Consider the following 24,153-nt stretch of genomic DNA (forward strand, 5'->3'; position numbering starts at 1 on the left):
GGATAAATTAAAACATAAAGGCTGCTGGGTCAAAAGCCCGCAGAAAGAAGCCCTGAAGCCCAGAGCCGCTCAGCCTCAATGGGTACTGCAGCAACAACGGTTTTGGTTGAGCCGGAGCCACCTCAAGCTTGATGTGCCTCAACTTCCTCTTCCTCTTCGGGGTAGAGGGGCGGTAGGCATAGGAGCAGCAGGAAGTGGCATGGTCGAGCGAGGCGACACATGGGATGAGCCTGAGAAATGATTGGGCTGAGGAGAAACAGGATGCCTATTTTCACGTCTCAATACACCCTTCATACCAAAAATACCTCTCTTTTTATTTCGACAATGCTGCCTACCAATTCTGTTACCTCCCATTTGGACTCTACAGCGCCAAGAACTTTTACAAAATGCATGGCACCGGTTGCAGCTTTTCTACGGCTCCAGGGTATAAACATCTACCCTTACATTGACAACTGGCTGATAGTCACAACATCATACCACAAGGCTGTAGCCGCAAGAGACACCACCCTACATACACTGAAGAAACTAGGACTCAAAATCAACCTGGAAAAGTCCCATCTCCAACCGAAACAAACAGCCACCTTTATTGGAGCAGAGATAGATTCGACACAAGCAAAAGCTTTCCTCCCTCATGAGAGATTTGCAAAAATAAAGAAGTCAATTGCCTCATTCTGACCTCTTCAAACAGTGTCTGCACATCATGCACAGCGCCTTCTTGGCCTCATGGCCTCCACAACATTGCTGATACTTCATGCCAGACTCAAGATGAGACCACTTCAATCCTGGTTTCTAGCCCCGTTTGATCCCACGATAGACCCACACTCACACATCAAGATGCTATCAGTCACGGACGAGCTAGCCACCCAACTTACATGGTGGACCTACCTTCCAAACCTATGCACCGGTTGATCCTTTTCGCCCCTTCAGCCCACGATACAGGTCACTACCGATCCCAGCCCTTCTGGATGGGGGGCCCATTGCCTGCATCACAAAATTCACAGCTTGTGGTCAAAGAAAGAACAGACTCTTCACATAAACCACCTGGAGTTACTTACGATCATAAGCTATCAATGCCTTTCTCCCACTCATCAAGGGACAATTAGCAACAGGCAATACGACAGCACTTTTTAATGTCAACAAGCAGGGAGGCACTCATTCCCTTTCCGTTCTATATCTTGCTGTCAACCTATGGGAGTGGTGCTATCAAAACCAAATATTTCCGATAGCAGTCCGTATTACAACAGACGACAACTATCTCGCGGACCACCTCAGCCGTCTATGTGAAGAGTCTACCATCGGGAACACACAAATGGTCCCTGAACGATACCGTATTCTGTCAACTATGCCGTCAGTGGGGCTCTCCATCAATCGATCTTTTTGCAACAAGACTCAATTGCAAGTGCACAATATTCTGCTCCAGAGCCAGGTCGGACAACCACTCAATCGGGGACACATTCATGGTGGACTGGTCCAAGGATTTCCTTTATCTGTTTCCACCGATACCACTCATGCAGTGTACAATCATTCTGATTCGACAGTTCAAGGCTCATGCGATCCTCATAGCCCCGAGTTGACCCCAACAGCCCTGGTTCACTCGCCTAAAATCGATGTCCACAGATTGGGTCCAGTTTCCTCTAATCCCGGATCTTCTGACTCTCAATCAAGTCATGATCCACCATCCAAACCTAACCTCTCTCAATCTTACAGCATGGAAGATATCCCAGAGGTGATGGAAGTCTTACAACGGGCACGTAAACCTTCAACTCTCTCCTTATATAAAAATACTGTAAATGGAAATCATTCATCAAGTACACCAACGATAAGAACTTACCTGCTGTACCTATTTCACTTAGTACCTTAGTTACCTTCCTCCTCCATCTCTTTGAACTTCGCATGTCATTATCCACTCTGAGGGTATACATTTCTGCCATTGTTGCCCACCAACCTGACATCTCCCCTTCTGCGAAACTATTTTCACACCTACTGTCAAGAAATTCCTCAAGGGACTCAACAACATCAGCGTATTGTACCACAATGGTCTCTCCAGACAGTGCTAAACGCCTTAATGAATCCACCATTTGAACCCATGTCATCTTCAAGCCTGCAGTTACTTACCTGTAAAACAGCGTTCCTTGTAGCTATCATGTCAGCAAAGAGGGCTAGTGAACTTGCTGCCCTTCGATGCGATCTACCCTTTACCCAGTTTCACCCTGACAAGGTGACACTGTACTTTGATGTGTCCTTCCTGCCCAAAGTGGTTTCTGATTTTCATATCAATCAACCCATTATCTTGTCATCCTTCCTTAAATCCCCATTGTCTCCACTAGAGCATATGTTCCATACTTTGGATGTCAGGAGGGCCCTATCCTTTTACTGGCAGGACTAAATCCTACAGAAAGATAGATTCTTCATTTGCTTTCATGGCCCCCACAAGGGAGCCCCTGCATCGTCTCAATCCATCTCTAGGTGGATAGTTTGCACTGTCTCTCTAGCCTATAAGCTTTCGGGGAAGTCACCTCCTGAACACCTTAAGGCTCATTCAACAGGAGCCCTATCCACTTCGGTTGCCTTCCAACGTGGAACCAAGATCCCAGACATCTGCCAGGCTGCTACATGGTCCACACCGTTGACCTTCATCAAGCACTACCGGCTAGATGTCACAGCAAGACAAGATGCTTCATTCAGCAGAGCTGTGTTGGCATCCTTCCTCCCGTAACATCCCACCTGCCGGTAATTGAAGCTTGCTAGTCACCCATATGTGTGCATTCACAGAGGCCACGAAGAAGAAAGACAGGTTACCTACTTGTAACCATAGTTCTTCGAGAGGTCCTCTGTGAATTCACACTACCCACCCATCCTCCCCTCTCTCTGTCACAGTTTACTTAAATTTCTATTCTTATGACATCTGACGGAAAAAAATCTAGAAACTGAGGGGAATGGAGAGTGGAAGGAGCATATGCCTTGTGGGGGAATCACACTAAATTGTTACTTTCAGCTCTAGAATCTTCTGAGAACATCAGTGCAGGTGCAGACAAGACCCAGATGTATAAATTCACAGAGGACCACTCGAAGGTAGGTGACCTCTTTATCTCCGGTTTCAACTCAAACCTGTTCCAGATGAGTACCTGCTACAATCATGCTGGCTTATGGGATCGCCCACAAGGCTCTACCTGCCCTTGTTTGAGCCCACTCAACCAGAGTGGTTGCTTCCTCTATGACTTTCCTTCACAGAGTAGACCTGAATGACATCTACAGGACAACAACATGGTCTACACTGTACACCTTTGCAGCACACTATCGCCTCGATGTTCAGGCCAAAGTTGAGGCTGCTGTGGGTAGAGCTGTGTTAGCTTCTGATTTGTTGTGATGCCCACCTTCCTGGTAAGTCAGCTTGCTAGTCATCCATTAGTGTGCATTGACAGAGACCACGAAGGAGAAAAAGAAATTACCTGCCTGTAACTCTGGTTCTTCGAGTGGTACTCTGTGAATTCACACGTCCTGCCCTCCTCCCCCCTGTATGTCACAACTATCTGTTGAGATACTATACAGCAGCGGACAGTTCTACAGAACTAAGGCACCTAGTGTTGGGAGGCAGGGATATAGCCTCGGGAGAGGTCCCTGGCACCTAGTGCTTAAAGCTATAGAAGTTTCTGAGGATGCCCTGCTCAGGCGCAGATTAACCCACTCCACTAGTGTGAATTCACAGAGTACCACTCGAAAAACCAGAGTTACAGGTAGGTAACTTCTTTTTTCTTATTCTTTTCCCCCGGGCCTCCTTCGAGTTCAAGGCCCTCTACCACTCTGTCTGAAGAACAGGTATCACAGACAGATCTGGCTAGGATCAGGCATTCTGATAGGTACTGAGATCCTAAACCGTTTAGGGTTTTGAATGTTATTATCATAACCTTGAGGTTGATGCAGAAACAAACTGGTAGCTAATGAGGTGTGGCCAGAATGGAGGAGATGTGCATTGCTTTACCCCAGTTGTTAATCTGGCCGCCGAATTGTGGACCAGTTGACGTCTACATCAACCTCAAGGGTATCTCCATGTAGAGAGCACTGCAGTAGTCTATTCTTGAGATTATGAGTTTATGAATCAGCATTGTGAGTGCCCCCGCTTCTAGATAAGGACGCAGCTGGGCAATCCTCCGAAGATGGAAATGGGCTGCCTGGACCACAGTTGCCACTTAGGTTTCCATGGTGGGATCTGGGTCCAGGCAGATTCCCAAGCTGTGAACCTTACTCTTTGTGGAGTCATTCCCCCAAAGGAGAGGGAGTTTCCCAACCTGCTGATGCAATGCCAGGGGCACCCACATGCAAGATTTCCATCTTGTCCAGATTCAACCTCAGTCCATTTGCCTTCGTCCACTCCAGAATGGTCCCCAAGCAGAGTTCAAGGGACCGAACAGCATGCACTGCAATTGGAAAAAAGGAGAGGTAGAGCTGGGTGTCATCAGCATACTGATGACACCAAGCCCCAAAACTCCAGATGACCTCACCCAGTGGCCTCATATAGATATTAAATAGCATTGGTAAGATGATTGACCCCTGCGGAACCCCACACATGAGGATCCACCGGGTGGAAGTCATCTTCCCAAGCTGCACTCTCTGGGGACAGTCCTCCAAAAAGAAACAGAGCTGCGCCAAAGCAAGGCCACCAGTCCCCAACTTGGAGAGTCGTCCCAGAAGGATACTGTGGTCAACGGTGTCAAAGGCTGCTGAGATACTGAGGAAGACCAACAAGGACATATTGCCTCTATTGGCCTCTCTCAAAAGGTCATCGTGGAGGGTGACCAATGCTGTTTCCGTACCATGCCATGACCTGAAGCTCGACTGGAATGGATCAAGGGCATCAGTTTCCTCCAGGAGGGCCTGGAGCTGATTGGCCAACACCCTCTCGACCACTTTACTCAAGAAAGAAACATTGGTAACGGGCCTATAATTGCCAATTTTGTCTGCCGCCAAATTAGTTTTCTTTTACATGGGCCTAATGAGTCTCCTTGAGGGCAGGGGGAACCTTCCCTCCTGGAGAGAACCATTAATTATTGCAGTAGCCCATTCTGTTGTTATCGGCTTGGCTGCTTTGATGAGCTAGGCCGGACAAGGGTCTAAGGAGGAGGTGGTGGCACGACAGCACTCAAGCGCCCTATCCACCTCATTGGACATCACAGGTTGAAAGCAAGTTAATCTTGCTGGACAAGACGATGCACTAGACATCTCAGTTCAATGTACTGTCTGTAAAAAGGGATCAAGCTCCCGGCAGATGGCCTCATCTTTAGATTTAAAAATGCCGTAAATTGGTCACAGGAAATACTAGCAGGAGGCCTATCATTGTGGCCAACTCCAGATAGATTGTGTACTATATGGAAAAGTTCTGCCTGCTGATTGTGAGCTTTGCTTATCTGGTCAGCAAAGAATGCTCTTCTAGCAACCTTTACCCTAGGTAGGTAAAGGCTAGACGCGATCCTGGTGGCTTTTAGATTAGTTTCTATCAGGGCCCTTCTCCAAATGCTCTCTAGCCTTCTCTGATTACGCTTCATGGCTCTGAACTGCTGGCTAAACCAGGGGGTTGGTTTGAATTTTCTTCAAATTATTTTCAAATTCAGCCATGATCTGGAAAACCACTTGGCAAAACTGCTTAATTTTCTTGTGAATCTTTTCAGTGTTTTAATTTGGTACTTTGCTCATCTCTGTAGATCAATATCTACAGAGATGGGTACTACTGACTCTTCATGCTGAATGGTTAAAGCTGCTTTTACTTATTTTTATATGGATTGTTGTTGTTGTTTAGTCGTTAAGTCATGTCCTACTCTTCATGACCCCATGGACTAGAGCACGCCAGACCCTCCTGTCAAAGGGATTCAGAGTAATTCTGTGACTGCTGGCTCCATAGTTGTGATATGGCATGGTGTTAACTGCATATTTCAAAAAACCTTAAAGCTGAGAAGTACTGAGTTTTGAAGTGGCTGTTATTTTATCTGCTTTGTTTGAATTGATGGTTGTCAATGGTAATACTGTAATAACTTGACTCATTTGATAATACTATGAATATACAATATTTTTGCTCCATATTAATTCCATAAGATATTGTTTGAATTCTCTAAAAGAAAGTTTTTGTTTTGGAGCCCATTGAACTTAAGCCTTGGTTAAAATGGGTGTTTGTGCCTTTTCAAGCTATACCTAAGAGATTTTGTTCATAAGCCCATGCAAGCTGAAATTGCCAAAAATTAAACTTTATTAACCTAGCCAATTCTCTAAGACAGCTGTGCAAGATGCTGCTTTAGAAGCCTCTCTATCATTAATATGGTTGCTATCTCAGAATACTACTGGGCAGACAGATTAAACTGGATGTTGGCAGTGCAGATGGAAGCTTTTTGGGAGACACATTGTCTGTATGGTGACAGATGGCATGTTTGTAATCTTGTAGAATTCAGCCCAGAAATATGGGAAGTATTTAAAGAGGCAACAGAATATTTTTACATGTTGTAACTCTGCCTAGGCAAGTGTTCCCTTGTGGAATATACTGATGAATTCTCGACACTGTTTTATAGCCCATATGTGTTGAGTATATTACACATCTGTTTTGGGACATCATTTCATAAATGATGCTGTCAGCTTGTCACTCTTGACTAGGTTGTCATCCCTTGACTACCTTTGCTCTTTCTCAGTTTCCCAGAAGGGGTATCGACTATAGAAGACTTCTGAGTTTTAGCTGTTATATTTAAAATATAAATACAGTGGTGCCCCGCATAGCGAGGTTAATCCGTTCTGGATTAACCTTCGCTATGCGAAAACATCGCTGTACGGGGCAGGAAAAGCCTATTGGAACGCATTAAACTTAGTTTAATGCGTTCCAATAGACGCCAAAACTTACCCCTCCAGCGATGTTTTCGCTGGTCCGGCGGCCAGTTTGGAGCCGCCGATCAGCTGTTCGGTGGCTCCAAAATGGCCGCCGGACGCCCCAATCGTCGCAAAGCGAGTGCGGCGATTGGGGCAGCTCCGTATAGCGATCCCCAAAAAGGGATCGCTATACGGATTCTTCGTTATACGGTGCGCTCGTTAAGCGAGGCACCACTGTACTGTATTTGGTTTTTAATCTTTATTTTTTGGAAGTAACCTAGTGTTCTAATGACTTGCTTTCACTTTTGACTGATTTGCTGAAATGTTAGGCCCAGAATGTTAACCTCCTCCACCACCACCACCTCCTCCTCCTTCTTCTTTGCTCTGTGGAAGTGTAGCACTTAGTGACACTATACAAGTTATTTTTTCTAGCATACATACAGATCGGTAGAGCCGGGAATGCTGAAAAAGGATGTGCCTTTTAATAGTGAACAGTGTAGTAAGAATCTACCGTATTTGCCGGTGAATAAAGTGACTGGGCGTATAAGACGACCCCCCAACATTCCTACTCAGAATGAAGAGTTTGTTATATACTTGCTGTATAAGACTACCCCCTCTTCCGCATGTGTGATTCTGCTTTGGCTGCATCATGGGGAGAGTTCCTTTTTCTCCTTTAGGTTCCTTTTCAGAGAGAGCCAGGGTTTGCTGGAAGAAGGAACAACAAAGAGGCGGCAGCCATTTTGAGAGGCAGCAGCCATGTGGTCGCATCTCAAAATGGCTGCCGCCTCTCTGCTGTTCCCGACAGTCAGCTGTTCGGCGCTAGAGTCAGGCTGTTCCCAGGCTAGGAGCAGGGCTGTACTGGGTCTTACTACCAGGTAAGTGACTTCGCTGGGAGAGAGGGAGGGTTTGCTGGACATGCACCCGGCGTACAAGACGACCCCCACACTTGGAGGCATGTTTTTCAGGGCCAAAAAGTCATCTTGTACACAAATATGGTATCTATTTTACAAGATATTAAGGAAGCAGTTATATGGGAAATAATCTTTATGTTAAGGAAAGGTAGTGCATATAGTAGCATATGCCAAATTGGTATATAACACCATTAGTTAATGTACATGCTGTGTGAACTACAGCTGAGAGACTTATTATTCTAATTTTCAGAAGCTATATGCAGTCTTAGACTTCCAGGGAGAACACACGTTTAACTGCTATGTGTTCTTCTGCTATATGGTATGCCCATTGTGTAGAATGAATAATACTGTATAATGAAAATACTGATCTTGAAATTGTTTTAATCAGTCCACATAATTTGAGATTTCGGCTTGAATTAATGATATTTATGGATAAAGAACAAATGCGTCCTCTATGCCACCAGACAGAGAGAGGTGTTCATTAAGCCAAAATCAACACGAACTGATAAATCAGGGTTTATGAAACTAGGATCTGAAGCCACAATTAGATAGGGGGTTGCTGAGTGTGGTTAGCTAGGAACAGACAACTTGCTGGCCTCAAATTGTTGGGGACTGAGCTCCTATAAGGCCCAACCAATATTGCCAGTGATCTGTTGTTCAGGGATTTTGTTTCCATCTCATAGTGTAAGGTGTCTGGAGGATGCTAGGTTGCCTTTTCTTTCTTTGGGCAAGCCATAGTTTATTGTTGAAGCTAATTTCAGAAATCATGAATTGGGGAGTTCATTTGACCTTACCAGGCCACTTTTGAGGTAGCACCAAAGCTGTCACAGGAAAGGCAGGAAAGGCAAATCCTACAAAATATGGTTTGTATCTCGGAAATACCAAAGATGATTCAGGCTAGACTGTGAATTAGGTTATGGTTATGCAGGCCATTGTTTGGCATTGGATACACCTTTAACCTAAAATTATGTTTTACATTATTGTTACCTTTCAGAAACCTCAAAGATTTGTAGAACTGGAAAAAAACCAGTTGTTTGCAACTTTTTTATTTCTCAACATTGTTTTTACAGGTTCAGCTCCCTGGATCAAGTTTACAGGCTGCTGCCCAGTCCTTAAATATACAGGTAACATTTGCTTTAACATCTGCATTGGACAAAATTACTTGCAATACTTACTGGTTTGTTTGTCATCTGGTAAGAAATGCTGTTCAGTATTCTAATTTTTTTGAGCTGTCAATTTTTGTCCCAAGTTTTATTACAGAATTCAGTCCACTAGAATTACATTATGAAATCTATCTAGATTTGGTGGTAATATAAAATGATCACTATTCCTATAATTTAAACCATTTTGAAAAATAATATATAATCATATGTAAAATCTAAAATTGTTTGCTCTTTACTGCAGTTCACGACACAATTGCATTATACTTCCTAGTGCTATAGTATTAATACCCACCAGTTGCTTCTGTTCATTAAAAATTCAAGCAGTGCCTCAAAGGAGGAAGAAATGTAGTATAATTGTGAAGTGGCTTCATTTTCTATGAGTGCTAAAGAACTAGGAGAGAGCATTCTTGAAATCTCCTAGAACATGCACCTAGTTACATATGATAATTTTGAAAGAAGGATAGATAGTGACCTTCCTCTCTAAAAGAGAGAGGCTGAAAATTGCTTTGGTTGCCATGGTAAACTTTCGGTCCCTGAGAGAGATGTTGGCAAACAGGCTATATCTCCAGTGCAGAATGTTTACAGTCCTGTGCTGTAATTATCTCTCAATGACTGGCAGAATTAATCAGAGCCTCTATGTTAATTAGCCTTCTCTGCAGTCCCCAAAACAGGTGGTGGAAATATGCAAATCTATGCAGAATTTTAATGTTCTGCATAAGCAGTTTTAATTAGCATAAACCCCCTCTTCTTGTTTTTCCTTTTCATGTGCTTTCTCGCATTTCTTCCCTCATGGCTACACTAATTTCTCCTTTTATGAAATAGTTTTAAATAAATGAACTGTGCTTGCCTGTATAAATACCAACTTTTTGCTACTTAGAGACAAGATCTGTACAGTGAACGTTTGTTTTCTCCCCCAGATGCAATTCAGTATGTAAGACTTTTCATGCTAATACCTTCTTAGGCTGACATCCTGTATTGGCCAGAGGTACTACTTTGATTTAAAGCTTCAGAAGTGCTGCTGGTGGTAATAGTCTTTCCTGTTGATAACAGTGTTGGGCAGCTCCATATGCTCAAGTACAGGGGGACTACAGGTCTGCTTGTGACATTTCAGCTAGGATGTTTTTGATTTGGATTTAGGAAGTGGATTTCATTCAAGTCCTTCAGATATCTCCTAACTGCAGTATATGTATGTGACAGGCAGCCCTCTCAAAAGCTTGCTCTAACGGTTTTTGGAAGAATAATTTAAAGTGACTCCCCCCTCCAGTTCTGATAAGCATAATACAGTTTCACAGACATAGTGTTAAATTACATTCCCTTGTATTGTCTACAGTTGTCTGTAGAAATAGAGTGGGGTCTTTTGAGCTTATTAAGTTAAACCAAAGGTAGAGAAGGTATTAATGTAGAATATGAAAATGGCTGTGTCCACACTGATAACTGCATTGATCTACAAAGATGTGTACATTTCTTTCCTAGTCTAAACCTAATGAAGAGTCTGGGGACAGTCAGCAGCCAAGCCAGCCTTCCCAGCAGCCTTCAGTACAGGCGGCCATACCCCAGACCCAGCTCATGCTGGCCGGAGGACAGATCACTGGGGTAAGACATACCCAAAGAGTTATAATGGGCTGGCAGTTTTTGTTGTTGCATTATGCAGTCAACAAATTAAAAGGCAATAAAGTGGATCACTGATGACTCCAGGCAAATCTGGAAGAAACTGAAGTATAAATGAAGTACATTATAGTTTCTTCTACATATGCCTGGAGTCTCTGATTGGTCATGGGACTGAGACCAGCCTTGTTTGCCCTGGTAGACACTCCATGCTCAGACACAGAATAAAGCATCTTGTTTATATGTTAAAATATTAATAAAAAGAAAGTTGTGGCACCATGAAGATCAGTGTCAGCTTTCTATCATAATAATAGAAAGCTGATACTGAATTACATCTGTTAGTCTTTAAGGTAGCACAGTTCTTTTTTTTTCTTTTTGTTATACATGCTGAAACAGACTAACACAGCTTCTTCTTTTTGTGGAGGTCTCACTGACGTTTAAGATTTTGGATCATGATAGACTGCTGCTTGGTCTTTTTGGCTTTTAGACCCAGTACAGTCGTGCCCCGCTTAACGATTACCCCGTATAATGACGAATCCGCTTCACGACAATGTTTTTGTGATCACAATTGCGATTGCAAAATGATGTTTTAATGGGGGTTTTTCGCTTTGCAACAATTGGTTCCCTACTTCAGGAACCAATTCTTCACATTACGGCGATCAAAACAGCTGATTGTCGGGTTTTCAAAATGGCCGCCGGCTGCTCAAAATGGCTCCCCGCTGTTTTTAGGAGGCATTTTTTGCAAGACAGGCACCCAAAAATGGCCACCGTATGGAGGATCTTCGCTGGACGATTAGGTATTTTGCCCATTGGAACACATTAACCGGTTTTTAATGTATTTCAATGGGTTTTTTTACTTCGTTTCACGACGTTTTTGCTCTACAGCGATTTCGCTGGAACGAATTAACCTCATCAAGTTAGGCACCACTGTACACGGTTCATCTTTTAAAAATCTATGCAAACTGAGCCCATTTTTAATGGACAAGTACCTGTCCATGTATATGTAGCCTCATACCTTTAATATCTGTGGGAGAAGACAGTCTATCCATTATCATAAATATTTCCTAAACTAAAGACAGTCTTGGTCAGACTTCAGTTTCATGGAGTTCTATCTAGCAATGGTCCTGATACTGCTGTCTTTTATAAGTCAGGTAGAATCCCTACAGGGACATGGCGGAGGGACCCTCTGCCTTTATCTCTTAATTGAGGATTTTTTAAAAAGTGGTTTAAAGATTCATAGCTTTCATTTGAGTTATGGTGATGGTTGTTGCTGTGGAGCCTGCTTTTGGTGGAAGCTTGCCACAATAAAGATGATATATATATATATTTATAAACAAAATGTTAAAATATTATCCTCGAAAGTGGGTTTTTGCTTTGCTAAGCAATACAGTGGTGCCTCGACTTACGAAATTAATCTGTATTGGACCAGTGGCCATAACTCAAAAATTTTGTAAGTTGAAGCACCATTTCCCATAGGAATGCATTGAAAACCAATTAATCCATTCCGGCCAAAGGAAAAAAAATCCCGGGCTTCCAGAGTTGCACCCGCTGCCCTCTACCTCCCATCCCTGTGGGGACAGGAAGCAGAAGGCAACAGGGACGGGAGGCAGAGGGCAGTGGAGAGAGTTTGGATGCCTGGGAAGCTGGCATCTGGTGCGGAGGTCAGGACGGCTTTTGGCTTCACGGTCTTCCAAAGCTGCACCCGCTGCCCTCTCTCTCCTGTCCCCACTGCCCTCTGCCTCCTCTCCCCATGGGGACAGGAGGCAGAGGGCAACGGGGACAGGAGGCAGAGGGCAGCGGAGGGGGGTTGGATGCCTGAGAAGCCAGCACCCACGGTGGCGGTCGGGGAGGCTTCCAACGCCACCCTGACCACCACACCGGGTGCCAGCTTCCTGGGCTTCCAGAGCACCGGCACCCTGCACAGTGGTCAGGGCAGTGTTAGAAGCCCGGGATGCTGAGCCTCCCTTTTCCTAACCGTTGTGGTGAAGAAGCAGCCTCTTCACCAGCAACAGTTTGAATTCCCTGCCTTTCTTTCCTGCCTTTTTCTGTTCGTAACTGGAAGTTCCGGCCGCAAGTGGAAGCAAAATTTTGCAGCCGAAGCTTTTTGTAACTCCAAATTTTTGTAAGTAGGGACATTTGTAAATCGAGGCTCCACTGTACGAAGGTAACCTTAGAAGCAGGCAGATTTAATGTGATGTGTTAATCTAAATAGCTGTAGCGAATTTCTTTTTACATACTACTTTCTATGAAAATTAGATCTATCTTGCTCTATTTTTTATTTATGCTATGATCTGTTAGTTTCATTCTTGACAAATTTTGAGCTTCATGTCATTGATGTCACAGAGGCAACACTGACTTACAGAATTAGATAAAGGAAGATAACACATTGGTGTGTCTAATATGAGGACAAAGCCTTTGTTGTAATTATCAGTATGAGATTAATTGTTTGAATATTTTTAACAAAGTGGAGTTGTTAATGTCAGCAAACTCTGTTTTGCAGATGTTCTCTTTTCCATATACAATAGTGTTTTTTAGAATTGCTTTTTAAATTTCATATTGGATGAAGAGCTCTTTCTATTTAAGCTGTAAATGTTTGTTTTAGTTACAAAAACATGTGCAAAAACAATGGGTAGTAGATACAGATGCATTTCCTTTGTAATTTTGAAAATCTGAGATTTGAATGGGAAATTAGTGTCATTTCCTTCCATATGTTTATGAACATATGAATCACCTATATATTATATAACACTGTGTGGTCCAGGTAGCTCAGTATTGCTTGTATTGACAGATGATAGATCCTTCATGCTAAAATTATATAAATTACTTGTTCACATATATAGTGTGCTTTTATTGTAATTTGAATTTAATTCCTCATGGCTTTTTTAGGATAAGTTTATGTATCTATATGTGTATAACATGTTTTTGTGAAATCCATCCAAATATGCTTTGTATCATTTTGCCAAATAGCTCTTTGCTACACAGAGACTAGATCCCAGTGTTTGAAGCCAGGTCTGTGTTAAAACAGAAACAGAAAAGAATATTCATGTATTGGAGGGAGTCTGACGCCACCTGTTTCACAGAGATAATGTGTGTTTGGAAACTGGCAGAGATGTCAACCTACCAGCTCAATCCTATCAAAACAAAAAAGGCAGACAAAACGGTTGTGGGGGGCTTCAAAGAGAACAAATAGTGCACATGTTCCTTAGCTATATCTTAAGGCATAATGGAGATGATGGATCATGGCAGGGATTCATGCTAATGTGAAGCAGCTGGAGTATTATCTGTTTGTTTGGTAACCACAGCTAGTATTGCTATTTCTCATTCATCTGGCTAATCACTTGTGCTTCTGGTGGGTGTAAATTTCCTTTCAAAGCCTGTCAGTGATGGCTTGTTCTTTTTGCTTTCTATTTCCTGTCAGTGCTGTTCCTTTCCATTGCTTGCTTGCTAATTACCCCTTTCACATTTATCTTGAAGCAGAGCCATAGAGAGGCTTCTGTAATCCCAATAGCCATGCTGGTCATAATAGTAAAATTCTTATGCCAATATCATATTGATGATATGAAATTAGCTATACAAATTAATTTCTATCTTACCTGGAGCAAATAACTGCCCTTTATATAGGATAGCTTGCTCTATGAAAGCTGCTCAGAAGTAAACAGTGATGTCTGCAAAAAGGGTTACTATTTGTGTTACTAACTACCATCCCAAAACTTGTTTCTAGCTCACGTTAACACCAGCCCAGCAGCAATTATTGCTACAACAGGCACAGGCACAGTTGCTGGCAGCTGCAGTGCAGCATTCAGCCAGTCAGCAGCACAATGCTGCAGGCGCCACCATCTCAGCTTCTGCTGCAACGCCCATGACACAGATCCCTCTCTCTCAGCCGATACAAATTGCACAGGTGAGCCTTCAAATTGTTGATGTTTTTGGTCTGACCAAACACATCTTTGTTTCAGTTCGTGGAGCAACCTGAGTTTACAAGTCACTGTGCTTGAATATACCATCTGCTTCATCTTCTGCTATCCAAAGACTGCACATCCCTATTGTGGAAAACTTTAAGTTCTCTTTTATGAAATAGACATGATCATCAACATAGCATATACCTTCAGTGAAATAATTCACAAATGGCCCTTGTGTTCATACATGCTGTCTTCCCTGTTCTGTTTGTATATTCCATTTTGTTTTCTCACTTCCTAATTTGTGCAAACAGTAACTTGCACAAATTGTACAAGCAATAACTTTGGTACATCATTATGTGCTTCAAGATGAGAACTGGAAAGCTGGAATGAGTTTCTGATTCTGGAAACTTGTTGCACTATCCATATTATGGTTGCTAAGACTGAATCAGGAGTACTCTTCCAGTAAATAATGAACAGTTCAACTGAGGAGAAACAAGTTCCATTTTCTGCTCATCAGATGACTTTGGACCAATTCCTACTGAGTCCTATAGGACTGGTGATAAAAACAAATGGGGAAGCATTTACATTGTCCTGGAGGAGGGTCAGATTGAACATATGTATAATCTATAAATTATTTTTTAGAGTTCTGCAAGCATTTCCATAGAAGATTAGAGAATATAAATTTCAGAAATGCTAGCTGTGCTTTGCTGAAATCAATTGCTGTTGGAAACCTATGTTTTAATAGAACAGTTATTGAATAGCTGGTTTATTTAGCCTGATCTCTGCATCAGAGGGACCATTACATTTTAATTAGTTAATTTTACATACATGACTTCTCTAATCATTTTCCTATTTCAATGGGAAGATGGATTAAAGCAGTGGTTCTTAACCTTGGGTTACTCAGGTGTTTTTGGACTGCAACTCCCAGAAGCCTTCACCACTAGCTGTGCTGGCTGGGGTTTCTGGGAGTTGCAGTTCAAAAACCCCTAAGTAACCCAAGGTTAAGAACCACTGGATTAAAGACACTTTTTAATAGCTACTAACAGGTTTTGAACCTTTATACCTCCATTCAGTTAGTTTATAAACGAACTCAGACATCATTAACACAACAAACAAATATGAAACAAAGCATTTCTTAGAAATTTGTGAGAGAGAAAATGTGTTTTATTTTTATGACATGTTTGTTTCACTTCAGCTTTGGTGTTTTCATTTGTTTGTGTTAGTAGCTGTAGGGGGCTAGTTTTGTTGCATCTGAAGGCTCCCTTGCCAGCCTGCACAGGCTGTTGCTGCTTCCTCAAAATGACTCCCAAGGCTGGTTTTGTGATGTGTGAAATTGATAACCATGATTATTGGGGTTGGCTAATGCCCAAACCCCGTGTTGTTCTATGTTTATTTCTCCCCCTCTCTCATTTCATTTGGAGATGGGCAAAAACCACTTTATGTCAGGTTATAAAAAGTCATCAGTGCAGCCGTTCATTCCCTACCACTCATCATCCAGTGTGCCTTGCTCTTCCTCTTCACACAGTCTTCCAGTCTCAGCAGGAACATGGACTTCCCTTCTCTGCCTCCTCCGGCAGCTGCTCACTCCAGGGCTGCACTGCAGGAATCTCTGCCCTGCTTCCTCATCTGAATGGGCAGCTGGAGGAGGAAAGTCTGTGCTCCGCTAGGACCGGAAAACCACGCCAAGAGGAGGGATGGTGAGTGGTGGAGTTGGCCATGGGAAGGCAGGTGCCATGCCAATGACTTTATACAATCCGGACAAAATTAATCATGCCCATCTCTGATTTCATTGCAAATAAGTCCCTGCATAAATAGATGGGAGACCCACAAACATTTGAGGGGATGAAAGGGAGCTTCTGATGTCCCAGTTTGCTGTATCTAGGGAGGCAGATGTATGAGAAATTAGATATGGAATCTGTTAGATCCCTCTACTTGTATGAGGTAGCTGGTGATGTTGCTTGCCTTTCCATGGCTGCAACTGTTACTCGTTTCATCCCAGAACTTGGAACAGCTGTTTGTTCTTTAATTATTACATCTTTCTAAATACTCCAGTCAGCATTAATGACACTATATATGGGATTTAGGCAGTTGCTGCTAGATAGCTCAGTGAGTTGGTGCACAGGGGTCCTGGACATCGGTTCCACACTGTGCCTGGTTAGAGAAGAACCCATGAGGTCTTGAACAATCTACATAATTCCAAGGTATGCCCAGAAAAAGGGAATGAGAAACCAACTCTGAGTACTTCATACCTAAAAATCCTGGAAAGTGCTGTCACAAGCTTGAATTCAATTGCTGTCACCTAATTATTAGTAGTAATAGTGAATGAGGGGTGGGAATTCTAAGTACTGCCTTTTTCAGCCCCATGACAGACAAGAGTAGCTACAGAGACTGTACAAATCTGGGGTGAAGCAAGACATCAGTATTTGCTTAGTGTTGATTCGTTTCTGTTAATAAATATGATGATATGGCTGAAAACCTTCAAAGTTTGAAATCAGAAGTGGTGATGATGATGAGACCTAGAATCTAGAATGTTTCATAGAAATTTTCCTTTTGTTTGTTCCCAACATTTGTGCATAGATTCCCTTATGTTCATTCGTAGATATATCATGAATTCATCTTTGAAGAAAGATTTTGTTTCTAAAAAGGGGAGAGTTGAACATTTAGGTTTGGTTATCTCTTAATATATTTTCCTTCTTGAAGGATTTGCAGCACTTGCAGCAGCTCCAACAACAGAATCTCAACCTGCAACAGTTTGTGTTGGTGCATCCTACAACCAACTTGCAGCCAGCACAGTTCATCATCTCACAGACGCCGCAGGGGCAGCAGGGTAAGCAAGATATAATGAAGGATCTAATACAGATGTTTATACCAGAGTTCTCTGTTTTCAAGACATGTCTTTAATATGTTATATTGCTGGCAGACTACTAAACAGAGACATTCAGTATTCAAGTATTCACATTTTTGGAGAAAACCATTGTCCTTTTGATGACATCACATAATGAGTATGACTGTCTAATTGAGTAACATGGTCTATTTGAAGTGGAGGGCTGGACATCTCAAGTGTGATCATCAGTGTTCCTTCTGATTTTTCCTAGTGCTGTGCAGGGCTCTGACCACAATTGGAAGAAAATCAGCAGTAACATCTGTCTGGCTGCACAGGATCAATACAGTGCTGTGCACCTGCACACAAACACAACTTAGGTGGAACTTTGGTGATCATTTATTCTCAAATTCCAGCCACTACCAAGTTTTTTTAAATTTATTATTTTAAGACATACATACATACAAAACCAACAAAAATCTACAAGACAATCAAGAACATGTAAGACAGACAAAACATATAAGCAGGGAGGTATTTCCCATACCAATTTATCATTATATAAATTCTGACTACAACAGATCTTATACCCTATTCCCATATTACATCATAGTATATCCGTGTGTATCTACACATTATATTTCATATCCCTATTTCGAGTATCTAATTAAGTGTCTAACATCCTAAATTTATAATAAACTTTATGAATTCTCTCACCTGCATTTCCATCTATCCAATTCTCATCATAAACATTTCTCATTTCATCTTTAAGATTACTTATTCAGCAATAAAATCCACAGAAGGCCAGTTCATTCATCAAAGATCTCCATTCTTATGAACAAAAAGATCTTATATATCTAATCTTGTCAACATAGTCACTATTGTAATTCACACATATTTGATATCTCAATATAGTGCCTCAAAAACAAAAGCATCCAATATTATTCATCATCATCAACATTTCTAAAATTCATAAATTACATATGCTTGTCTACCATTAAGATTCATACATGGCCAGAATTGCTTATAGTATATTACTCATGTTACTTTATATGTAAATATATATCTCTCAAACCCATGGTTTCTATTATTTATTCAGCAAGTAACTTTCTCCCTTTTCATTTTTGCTTATCAGCTCCCAGCCGCTACCAACTTTAAATTCCTTTGTAGTAGTCAGTTGTTCAACAGCAGCACTTACTTGAAGTGTGGCTATCTAACAAGAATGACTAATTGGATGACTGAGTGTTTCCCCAGAAAGTACCAGTGCTTCTAAGTTTGCCACAAGGATTTTAGGGAAAGAGAGAAATGTCTATTATTCCCACCAACATTATCATGGTTCCATATTGATTTTGCTTTCTGAAAGGGACAACAAAGAGCAGCATGAGAATGTCATTCCCTTCTTCGATGCATTATTTTGGGAGGCTGTTTTTATAAACATGAGAGTTTCTTCCTCCACACTTTCTTTTATTTCAGTCCTATCTTTTCTGCTGTCTCCAGAGCTTTTTTGAGTATCATGACTATAGTGCTTGTTAAAGGTATTTAAACATAGGTAAAGGTAAAGGTTCCCCTTGACATTTAGTCCAGTCATGTCTGACTCTAGGGGGCAGTGCTCATCCCCATTTCCAAGCCGTAGAGTCAGTGTTTGTCCGTAGACAGTTTCTGTGGTCACATCGCCAGTGTGACTAGACACGAAATGCTGTTACCTTCCCACTGTTTATCTACTCGCATTTACATGCTTTTGAACTGCTAGGTTGGCAGGAGCTGGGACAAGGGACGGGAGCTCACTCCATTGCATGGATTTGATCTCACACTGCTGGTCTTCTGACCTTGCAGGACAGAGGCTTCTGTGGTTTAACCCGCAGTGCCACCACGTTCCCCTAATTTAAACATACAGCTAAGTAAATGCATGTCTTAGTCATATGATACTTTACACCAGTCCGTGTTTCAGGAGCCATGTAATTTGCACAGCTTGGCTAATATTTCTCTTCCTGCTCTAATTGAGTTATTCTTGGGGAAGTGACATGTTTGAAATAGATTTTTGTGAGCAGTTGAGGTTTATGGGTACAGTACATCCTGGAAATGTAAGCTTTGTGTCCACTGGTGCCATTCTTCTGTAAAGCATGCTGATATGTATGTAAATTTGCTTATTAGTGTCTTCTTACTTAAGGTCTTCTGCAGGCGCAGAATCTCTTAACGCAACTACCTCAGCAAAGCCAAGCCAACCTCCTGCAGTCTCAGCCAAGCATCACTTTCACTTCTCAGGTCAGTGTTCTCTTTTCTAAAGCTCTTTGTACTTATTTGGTGGTAGCAGGATGAAAAGATTCTTGCATGGTATGTGATAAACATTGCGAACTTCATTTTTCTAGAAAACCTCATAGTGATATTTCTCTTAAAATGTCATTGGTACTTCCTGAATACAGTTTCTAAATAAATTTGCACTTTGGGCATGAGTGTTTTGGTACAGTTCATGTATATGTTAAACAATATTTTCTACTAATCTCCAAATTATTGAAAAACGCCTTAACTTGCATCTAGAAAGCTGTCATCTCAAATGCATGGTTTTAATTTAAGGCTGTTTTTGTTTGGAGACATTAGATGCAGCTGCCAAATTAATCCACAACTAGCATTGTGTCCTTTGGAGGGGGGTCTGACTAAAAATGTTTTTTAGTTGACCAGGTGTAAACCCTTCCTCTGCTTGTCTTATATGTTCTTTCCCACTCACTTCACTGAAAGTGTAAATGTATATCCAGATAGGGATAATCTGTGTTTGTCTCAACTAGCCACCTAGAGTGGCCTTTTAGGCCAGATGGGCGGGGTATAAATCAATCAAACAAACAAACAAACTTTGGTTTCCTTGGTGCAGTAATTGTGTTCCTAGCATCCTGAGAAAATTGGGAGAAATCCGCACATTAAATAGAAAAATTAAAGGCCTAAGAAGCTCATACAACATGTGTCACTTTAGAAATAACTGTGTTAAGTGAAAAGTGCTTTTCAGATATTCTTGATTGTTGGAGCCTAATTTAAAAGTTAATATAAATATAATTTTTCAGCAAGGAAACACATTTAATAGCAATAATTGATCTTTAGTTGTTGTTATGTTCTGTCAAGTCACTTCTGAACCATACTAACCCTATGAAAGTGACCTCCAAAATGTCTCAAATTTGGCTTTTGGTTAGGGTGATCATTATATACTCGATCCAGTATCCTGTTTTGCAACTCTGTATAGCAGAAAAAACATAGTAATCAGTGGCAGATTGTCGTTGATTGAAGACTTGTTTTCTCAGTTTCATTGTGTGCGTGGCTTTGTCTCATTGCATATGCACTGTGACCACCCTGAAATTGAAAAATAACAGGGGTGCAGGGAATGCTAATCAGATTTGCAGATGACACAAAATTGGGTGGAATAACTAATAACCTGGCAGAGAGAAACAAATTTCAAAATTATCTAGATAGACTTGAGCACTGGGCTGAAATCAGAATGAAATTCAACAGGAATAAATACAAAGTATTGTACCTAGGAAAAGAAACCAAACACAAAATTACAAGATGCGGGATACCTAGCTCAGCAATACTATGAGTGAGAAGGATCTTGGTATAGTCGAAAGAGCCTCGTGGTGCAGTGGTTAAACTGCTGCAGCCAAAACTGTGCTCATGACCCAGGGTTCAATCCCAGGTAGCTGGCTCAAGGTTGACTCAGCCTTCTATCTTTCCAAGGTCGGTAAAATGAGTACCCAGCTTGCTGGGGGGGGGGCAATGTGTAGCCTGCATAATTAACTTGTAAACCACCCAGAGAGTGCTTGAAGCTTTGCTTTTTTGCTTTGCTTTAGATCACAAGTTGAATATGAGCCAACAGTGTGTTGTGACTACAAAAAAGACAAATGCTATTTTAGGCAGCATTAACAGAAGTATAGTCTCCAAATATTGTGAGGTACTAGTTCCCTTCTATTCGGCACTGGTTAGGCCTCATATTGAGTACTGTGTCCAGTTCTGGACACCCCACTTAAGGAAGGATTCTGACAAATTGGACCAAGTTCATAGGAGCACAACAAGGAGGATTATGGGGCTGGAAACCAAGCCCTATAGGGAAAGACTGAAAGACCTCTGCATTTCTAGACTTGAGAAAAGAAGACTGAGGGGAGATATGATAGCACTTATGCTTGAAAGGGTGTTATACAGAGGAGGAGCAGGATCTGTTCTTGATCAACCACCTGACGTATATCCTTTCATTTGTATTCCTGCATTGAGCAGTGTGCTGCTGATACTGATGTCATTCCTATCATGTAGGTGGAACTGTGTAACAGGATATTGACCTATGAATGTATGCTAAAGATATTTATGGCTGTTCTATTTTTATGAAGTAGAGCTGTGCTTTACATTTACTTTCCTGTTTGTTTCCTCATATTATTAGCAGCCAGCAACCCCAACACGCACAATAGCAGCAACCCCTATTCAGCCACTTCCACAGAGCCAGTCAACACCAAAGCGAATTGAAACTCCCAGCTTGGAAGAGCCCAGTGATCTTGAGGAGCTTGAGCAGTTTGCCAAGACTTTCAAACAAAGACGGATCAAACTTGGATTCACTCAGGTAACATTGACATCCATTGGGGCAGTATAATGTTCATATCTGGAAGGAAGGAAGCTGTATAATTTTTTACAGTTAGGCATGATTTTTGGTATTGATTTATATAAATGACAATGGAGGGATTTGCAAATGTCTGTGTGATACATTTTAATAACTATTGGTCAGTCTTCCCCTGTCCAGTTTGGTGTTGGTCCTCTAAAAATGGAAAGATTTGGAACACAATGTTTGGATTCTTGCAATTAATGAAATTTTCTAAAAAACATTATTATGGATTTTTGGGGGGGTGGCACGGAATGGGACTGTAAGCCCCATTTTATGTCTTAACTGTGAAGTTCCTGTGATAAATATCTAAGTGTTCTGCATGTATGCGGGGTTCAGGACCCATATGAGAAGCATGTTCCAGCATTTGACATCATCCAGAAGATTCAAAACTTAAGGAAGTTGTGTCTCAGCTTTTAGGAAGTATAACCTTCACCATCAGTTAGGAAATGACCAGTTATTCCTTGTTTTTGCAATTATTGATCTCTGCCACCAGTCAGAAGAACAATGGCTAAATGATGCAGAACCTTTACCCAAGAAAGGCCATCAGCAAAAGAAGAACAACTTGGCTACAGCTGGATAAAAGTGCATGTGTAAAAATCTTCAGTTTCCTTCAGACTAGTTCGCTGAAAAATCCTTGGAAATCCTTTCTGATATACTTGCTAAGTAGATTGAAAAGAAAATGTGTTCATCCCTGTTTTGGTTTAGATGCTGCAGAGTGGTCCATTGGTCCAGATAGGCGGGGTACAGATCAAATTAATTAATTAATTAATAACAGTTCAGTCTCAGAATGCATCCAGAGAAGCATTTAGTCTTTGTCATATGAAAAATTGCAGTTGTGGCTGTTTCCCAATTTTCCAAACTTAACATATACCTGACTACTGTTGCCTTAATAACAACAACTGAAACAAATCAGTGAATGCTGAAGAGTGTCTCCCACCAGGACAAGACTCTAGCTTGGGCATCTGGAAGTCACTGAATAGAATTTGAAATGAACTAAGAAGATCAAAGAATAACTAAGTAAAACAGGGCCACTTGGATACAGGAAAAATGTTCTGTGACTGTGGAGACATTCAATCAATGATGCACTTACATGCATGTAATTTTTGCAACATTCAACATTCCAAAGCTAAAATGCTGACTCAGATATTATGGACATACCTCATTAATTCAAAGACAGCTGTCCTAGTTTTTCAAGGGTTTCCAGGCTCAACAAAAAGAGTTAGTTTTACTCTGATATTAAACTGTAAAGTCTTTATAGAATCTCTCAGTAACTGCCTATTGTTGTGCAGACCTGCTAATTCTCTGAGGTAATCTTAATATGCTTTTCTTCAGTTTTTTTTTCCTCATCATCTGAAAATAAGTTGGTGGTGACAGATGATTGGACCTTTCCTATTAGTGAACTAATGCTTTGGGTTGATGATTACCTTTTAAAGTGATTGTGTCAGTTTATCAATCTGGAGAAGCTATTTCAAAAAGCCCTCATAACCTTCTCAGGAAAAAGCTTCTGAGAAGACTTCCATGGTGATTAACTAACTTATATCAAACTCTTCTATGATGCCTTCTGCTGTATCTTTTCCTTATGTATGCATTTGTAAAAAAAAAAAAAAAAACATCTAAATTCTGTGGAATATTCTCTGCTACAATCCAACTTTTCTATAACCAGAATATAATAAAACTTGAGTTGTGGGCAGAAAGTCATCCTTCTCCTAAGCTGAGAAGGCATCTTCTAAGTACTTCTAGTATCTTCTAGTGATCTACAACTACGCAGTTTAATGCATTGGATGCCAAACAGCAGAATATTTACTTAACCATTCTATTGTACAAGCTATATACATAATTAATTTTTTAATGATAGTAGTTGCATAATTATGTAAGTGGTTAGTAATCAGAAAACCTAATTAATAAAGATTAAATTATCATAATGAGATTGCATGTCTCTGTGTATGCATGCCTGTGTCCTAGAATTCTTTGCCATAGTATGCTAGGTTACCTTTAGACTTGAAGAGATTTATTGTGTTGCCTTTTGTAAATAATTACTAGGTCCTAGCTCACACAGAAGACTAAATACTTACTATGGTCCAATTTTTCTTTGTCAGAAAGGGAGTGTTACAATTTTTTAAAATGGCTAAAGCATAGGGTTTGTAATGTAAGTAGTATGTTTATTAGAATCCTTTGTAGTGTATCTGTTACATGAAGGAAAGTATTTGCTTTTTTATGCTAGTTTTTATTTTGTAAAATATAGCTATTATTTTGCTCTGTTGTAAGTTGCACTTGTGTAGGGAGAGCAATTTTC

At 41.2% G+C, this 24,153-nt stretch overlaps 1 protein-coding gene across 4 annotated transcripts in view; it reads left to right on the plus strand.

Moving 5' to 3' along the window:
• The window catches only part of POU2F1 (POU class 2 homeobox 1), a 150,144-nt gene that overhangs the window by 104,608 nt on the left and 21,383 nt on the right, over window positions 1-24,153 (plus strand). The window contains exons 4-9 of one of the 4 annotated variants that reach the window (XM_072993986.2): window positions 8,822-8,875; window positions 10,388-10,507; window positions 14,241-14,420; window positions 17,119-17,245; window positions 19,404-19,498; window positions 21,645-21,821. In XM_072993986.2, coding sequence (XP_072850087.1) covers window positions 8,822-8,875; window positions 10,388-10,507; window positions 14,241-14,420; window positions 17,119-17,245; window positions 19,404-19,498; window positions 21,645-21,821 — 753 coding nt within the window. The remainder of the gene's footprint in view (window positions 1-8,821; window positions 8,876-10,387; window positions 10,508-14,240; window positions 14,421-17,118; window positions 17,246-19,403; window positions 19,499-21,644; window positions 21,822-24,153) is intronic. The other 3 variants (XM_072993987.2, XM_072993988.2, XM_078389817.1) reach the window with 3 other exon arrangements.

The sequence above is a fragment of the Pogona vitticeps genome, chromosome 3, assembly GCF_051106095.1.
Source record: "Pogona vitticeps strain Pit_001003342236 chromosome 3, PviZW2.1, whole genome shotgun sequence".
Classification (NCBI taxonomy): Eukaryota; Metazoa; Chordata; class Lepidosauria; order Squamata; family Agamidae; genus Pogona; species Pogona vitticeps.